The sequence below is a fragment of the Chiloscyllium plagiosum genome, chromosome 16 (genome assembly GCF_004010195.1).
Source record: "Chiloscyllium plagiosum isolate BGI_BamShark_2017 chromosome 16, ASM401019v2, whole genome shotgun sequence".
In the NCBI taxonomy this organism is placed as follows: domain Eukaryota; kingdom Metazoa; phylum Chordata; class Chondrichthyes; order Orectolobiformes; family Hemiscylliidae; genus Chiloscyllium; species Chiloscyllium plagiosum.
The window spans coordinates 28,394,948-28,401,710 of NC_057725.1; the positions used below are offsets into that span (position 1 = coordinate 28,394,948).

General features: G+C 42.4%; 1 protein-coding gene across 1 annotated transcript in view; it reads left to right on the plus strand.

Annotated features, from left to right (window-relative positions):
- The window catches only part of rep15 (RAB15 effector protein), an 18,813-nt gene extending 12,516 nt beyond the window's left edge, over positions 1–6,297 (plus strand). The window contains exon 2 of the mRNA XM_043705620.1: positions 4,822–6,297. Within this exon, the coding sequence (XP_043561555.1) occupies positions 4,865–5,578 (714 nt within the window). The 5' untranslated portion in view covers positions 4,822–4,864 and the 3' untranslated portion in view covers positions 5,579–6,297. The remainder of the gene's footprint in view (positions 1–4,821) is intronic.
- Positions 6,298–6,763: the final 466 nt, after the last annotated feature.

The window sequence follows — 6,763 nt, forward strand, 5'->3', positions numbered from 1 at the left end:
GTTTGGGAAGGCCCAGCAAACGAATATTTTTTCGGCGACCTCGATTATCGAGGTTGTCAATATGATTTTCCAAGGTCCGGACTCGCTGCTCGAGAGTCCGGACCTGATCCACGGCCGATTGAGCGGTTGTCTCGGAGGTCGCGGCCTTTAGCTCCGCCCCTCCGACTCGGCGTTGAATTTCTTCAATTTCACGGTCGTGCTTCTGCAGCGCGGCCGAGAGTGACTCCCAACGATTTCTGGATTTGACGATAAAGGCATCGATCTTCGAGTCAAGCTTGGAAAGCATTTCTGCAAGACTTGCTACTGTTGGTAAGTCTCCCGGGGCGGCTGTGGACGCCTCTGCTGCAGCTGGAGAGTGTGGGGGAGGGGTTCCTGCTTGCTGAGAGCTGCGGGCTCCCTTCCCTTTAGTCATTTTAACTTAGGATTAAGTTGTTTAAATGTAATATTACACAACTAATTGAGTTACTAAACTATTATAAATGATTTATAAATGATTTGGTGAGCTTGGTAGGGGGTAGGTGACCCACTGTGCCCAAGTCTTGGGAGGAGCACTATAGACTCAGTCTTACTGGGTCGCCGCCATCTTGGATCCCCCCAAGAAGCAGCATTCTAATCAGCAGTAGATTCGTCTTAGCAGATTCTGCGAGGTTGTTGCTACCTATGTATACCTAGGCTCTACAAGCGTTAACAATCTGGGCCCCAAGGGCACAGCCTTAGAGTAAAGGGAAGACCCTTTAGAACAGAGATAAGGAGAAACTTCTTCAGCCACAGAGTGTTCAATCTATGGAATTCATTGCCACAGAAAGCTGTGGAGGCCTTGGGTATTCATAGATAAGTTCTTGATTGGTGAGGGGATCAAGGATTACAAAACTTATCAGCCATGATTAAATGGCAGAGCAGAGTCAATGGGCCAGTTGGCCTAATTTCTGCTCCAACACCTTCTGGTCTTATTATGGTCTATCGATCACTTCACGCTTAAGTCCAACCCCAAAGCTACAGTTGTTATGTTCAAGCTGAGGAAGAAAATGGGGAAAAACAAAAACCTTACTGAGAACACTGAACTGCAAGTCTGCAAAACCTCCATCCTCAGTGCTTTCCATGACAATGGTAAGACTTGGACAGCATATGTTCGGCAGGAGAAAAGGTTGGAGGTTCATACTGTCACTTTCTCAGGTATATGCTCGGCAACTCGTGACAGAATAAGGTCACCAACTCAGCGATCCTGAAGTATGCTAATTCCATCAGTATGCACTCTTTGCAAATGAAGTCTACACTGGTTTGGACAGCTTAATTGGATGGATGACAGTTATATACACAAATGAACTCTTCATAGTGAATTACCCATTGAGTCATGGTGCCCTGGATATCCATCCCTCTACTACTTGCAAGTGAGTTATGAATATGGCGGTCATTAACTCTTACAACTGGAAGAGAATCCCTGATGGCAGTGAGTCCTACAAGCTAATTGTTTGGAAACAAATGGCTGAGCGGACCAAGAATGGGGCCCAGAGAAATCAAAAGCTGGCAAATCATGTATTTTTTCAGCCCACTGCCTTCGTCTGTGATGGAGACTGCCACACCAGAGTGTGGGACTCCTAAGTCACAACAGACAGTGCTTAGCATAGAGTTGATTACGATGATACAAATCATTGACATAAGATAGGAAGCTGCTATAAAAATAAGTAGATAAATTCTGCTATTCAGCATTTTATGTGACAGCTGAGGGTCAGTGGTAGCAATCCTTGTCTCTTGGTCCAGTGGAATTTTTGTGTATGACCTGGCACTCCAGTACAAATGCAGAGAGAATATTGTACTATTAAAATTGTGATCTTTCCCTTAAGTTTTCAAATGACGCCACTTTTAACCTCTCAGATGGATGTAAAAAAGTCTTGGTCCAATTTCATAAAAAACCAGGGGAGCTTTCATGGAGATTTGGTTCAAATTTTGTCCCTCAGCCAACATTTCAAAAACATATCTGTTCATTACCTCAGAGCATTCTGGGAGTTAGCTATGAACAAATTTGGTTCCAGGTTTTCCACATTAAAAATTCAGAAAGGAACTGCATTGGCTGGAGAGAGCTTTAGGATGTCCTGAGGTTGTGGAAATGCAAGTCTTTCTTTTGTTTCCTGTGCCCAGGACATTAAATGTAACAAACTCATCCTTGCCTATTGATCTCTCCACACCTTGTTGTTTAAACTTCTCCAGCTTTGCTTCTGTTTGCACATTCCTTGACTTTTAAATTCCAGCTCTGACTCATTGAATCATGGAGTCATAGAGATGTACAGCACAGAAACAGACCCTTCTGTCCAACTCGTCCATACCGACCAGATATCCCAACCCAATCTAGTCCCACCTGCCAGCACATGGTTCATATCCCTCCAAACCCTTCCTATTCATATACCCATCCAGATGCCTTTTGAATGTTGTAATTGTACCAGCCTCCACCACTTCCTCTCTTTCAAGTTTCACAACATCTTTCCGATAGGAAGGAGACCAGAATTGCACACAATATTCCAACAGTGGCCTAACCAATGTCCTGTACAGCTGCAACATGACCTCCCAACTCCTGAATTCAATATTCTAACCAATAAAGGAAAGCATACCAAAAGCCTTCTTCACTAACCTATCTACCTACGATTCCACTTTCAAGGAGCTATGAACCTGCACTCCAAGGTGTCTTAGTTCAACAACACTCCCGAGGATCTTTCATTAAGTGTATAACTCCTGCTAAGTCTTTCCTGCATTTCCCAAAATGCAGCACCTTGCATTTATCAAAATTAAACTCCATCTGCCACTCCTCAGCCCATTGGCTCATCTGATCAAGATCCCATTGTAAAGTGTGGTAACCTTCTTCGCTGTCCACTACACCTCCAATTTTGGTGTCATCTGCAAACTTACTAACTATATCTCTTATGCTAACATCCAAATCATTTATATAAATGATGAAAAGTAGTGGACCCAGCACCGATCCTTGTGGCACTCCACTAGTCACAGGCCTCCAGTCTGAAAAACAACCCTCCACCACCATTCTCTGTCTTCTACCTTTGAGCCAGTTCTGTATCCAATTGGCTACTTCTTCCTGTATTCCATGAGATCTAACCTTGCTAACCAGTCTCCCATAGGGAATCTTGTCGAGCCCTTTACTGAAGTCCATATAGATCCCATCTATCGCTCTGTCCTCATCAACCCTCTTTGCTACTTCTTCAAAAAACTCAATCAAGTTTGTGAGACATGATTTCCCATGCACAAAGCCATGTTGGCTATCCCTAATCAGTCCTTGCCTTTCCAAATACATGTACATTCTGTCCCTCACAATTCCCTCCAAACATTTGCCCATCACTGACGTCAGGCTCACTGGTCTATAGTTCCCTGGCTCATCCTTATCTCCTTTCTTAAACAGTGGCACCATATTAGCCAACCTCCAATCTTCCAGCACCTCACCTGTGACTATCGATGATACAAATATCTTAGTAAGAGGCCCAGCAATCACTTCCATAGCTTCACACAAAGCTCTAAGGTACACCTGACCAGGTCTTGGGGATTTATCCACCTTTATGCGTTCCATTGCATAAATTGTTTTTTACAGGGTGAATATATATATTTTTATTAATTTTGTACATATGATTAATCCAAGTATTTTGCGTGTTCCCAACTACCCCTTGAGGAGGTACTGGTGAGCTGCCTTCTTGAATCATTGTAGTAATTGTGATACGTACAGGGGTCTGTTAGTTAGGTTGCCTGGATGGCTGGTTTGTGATGTAGAGTGATGCCAACAGCATAGTTTCAATTCCCACACTGACTGAGATTTCCACGAAGGGTTCTCCTTATCAATCTCTCCCCTCGCCTGAGGGAGGGTGACTCTCAGCTGAAACCACCACCGTTTGTGTCTCTATAATGAGAGAAGCCCTAATGGCCTGATAAGACTATGGAGAATTTACCTTCATGATACAGTGATGCAACATAGATTTGTAACCCAGCAGCAGTGAAAAAATGCCAATATAGATCCAAGTCAGTATAGTGTAAAACTTGGAGGGGAACTTTGTAGTTTTTCGATGCACCATTGTCTTCCTACAAATGTCATGGATTCAAGAGATGCTGTGAAGGAGTCTTTCCAAGTTGCAGCAGTGTATCTATAGACAGTACACACTACTACCTGATTAAAATTGTAAGCAGAAGGAGCACAAATAGACCTTTTGAATTCCTTCTACCATTTAGTGATATCGTGGCTGATTGGATTATCCTCAACTTTACTTTTCTGTTTTATCCCCGATAACTCTTGATTCCTTTAATAATTAGAAATCTGTCCAGCTCAGGCTTGACTTTACTTAATGATACAATTTCAACAGTCTTCTGCAGAAAAAAAATTCCACCGATTCACCACCCTCTGAAAGAAAATAAATCCTCATCATTCTTGTCTTAAATGGGTGACTCCTTACTTTGTGATTATGTCCTCTGATCCTAGACACTCCCACAAGAGGAAATAACATCCTTGCATCTACCCTTTCAAATCCCTTATCAGTCTTAAATGTTTCCATAGGGTTACCTTTCAACATTCTATACTCCAATGAGTACAGATCCAACCTACTCAAAAAGAAAACCCCTTTTTACCCAGGTTCGAACTTGTCAACTTTCTCTAGTGTACTTGGAAATGATGAATATCTAATTAATGGAGGAGGTGGCCATTGGTGGGCTATTTTGTTGCAATAAATCCATCCAATCACCTTGAAATTAAAACACTGGTTATTTGGTGATTTCTTAACATGGCACACAATGAGCTTTTGCTTGTTATTACATATGTTTACCTCGGTTTTGTTTTTTCAGGAAACTGAAACTTGGAAGGAAGGAAATTAAGTCAGAACCAAATATGACATCTAACATATTAATGGATTTTCTGAAAATACCAGAAAAATATCACTGTGTGCAGCAATTCAACCAGAGTGTCATCTTTGCTTCACAAAGAACCAAAGAATATATTGGATTCAAGGACCCTGAGTCCAAACTGAAGATAAATAATTCAATGTTGACTGATATTTTCCTCATGACCTACATTAACCGAAGCGTTCAGTGTAAGCTGACAGAATCAATCAGTTGTACAAAGATGACTGAGGAGCAGACAATCCTTTTGGGCACAGATTGGGTTTGGGCGGTGCAGGATACATCTTCCAAAAACCCCAAGGTGCAGATTGCAGTGCAAGCCATTCACATGGAGAACAAAGAAGACCAGGCGATGAAGATGAGATTTCAGGCGACTGAGTCCTTGAAGCTGGCAAGGCAAGAGACAATCAACAAAACTGACCCTGAGAAATTCAATGATTTCTGTTCATCCATCGGGAAAGACTGTTACGGGCTCTTTCTTTTCTTTGGGTGCAAGGGTGACCCAAAGTCCATCTGTGGCATCCTGAGTAATGACTTCCACACACACTTGGGAAATGGTCAAGAGGTTGACAACACTTACCTACTAGATTGCATTGAGAAGGCTAAGACCTTTGTCACTCCAGGAAAAATGTTGGAGCTGATCCTTCAGAAAGAAGGTGTCCCAGACAACTTAAAGCCAACCTATGTCAAGTTTACGCAATAAGCTGCACCAGCAGACCACTTTTCACAGTTTTCAAAAACTTTCCAACAAGATGGGGCAAATCTTTTCTTTATCATTTGAGGAAACAGAACTTTCTAACATAGCACTCCACTGCTTCTCAAAATTGCTTTGCATCTATGCGTGGTGTTCACATCAATTAATTCCTATAAACAACAGGAGCTTTTATTCTTCAGTCATCCTTAAAAGTAGAAGTCGTAGAATCATAGAATTTGAGAGGGAATAAGGAAGCTATTCATCGCATTGAGTTTGTATCAGTTCTTTTGAAGAGTAATCAGTTCCCAAAAGCAAAAGCCAGTATAAATGGTGAATGACTCGACTCATCCTGTGTACTTCAAAAGGGATGGCCAATACTGGAATAAATGTTAAGTATAGAACAAACAATATTGGTTTTACATTGTTTTTTCCCACTTGAGTTAACACCATTCCTGGGAGCATTCCCATATCCCTGCAAGTATTTCACCTTCAATTTTTCATCTAATTTCAAGAATATTTCAAGAGCATTCACCACCTACTATTAACTATATTCCTAATCTTAATCAATTAATACACTTGAAGATGTCCCTCATGTCCCCTCTGCCAACATTACCAATCAGTTTAAATCAATGTCTCATGTTATCGACCCTTGAGTAAATGGAAACAGTTTCTCTTTATTTACTCAATCTAAACTATCATAGAATCTCTACAGTGTGGAAACAGGCCATTTGGCCCAACTAGGCGAAAGTGAGGACTGCAGATGCTGGAGATCAGAGTCTAGATTAGAGTGGTGCTGGAAAAACACAGCAGGTCAGGCAGCATCCGAGGATCAGGAAAATCGGTGTTTCGGACAAAAGCCCTTCATCAGGAATGAGGGCCCAACAAGTCCACACCGACCCTATGAAGAGTAACCCACCCAGACCCATTCCCCTGCCCTATTATTCTATATTTCCCATGACTAATGCACCTAATCTACACATCCCTGAACACTATGGGCAATTTAGCATGGCCGGTTCACCGAGCCTGCATATCTTTGGATTGTGGGAGGAAACTGGAGTGTCCGAAGGAAACCAACACACCCACAGGGAGAATGTGCAAACTCCACACAGACAGTCACCCAAGGCGCAGGGGAGGGGGAGAACCTCCTGGTGCCCTCTGCACCCCACAGCCCCAGTCCCATCACATTACAGACAA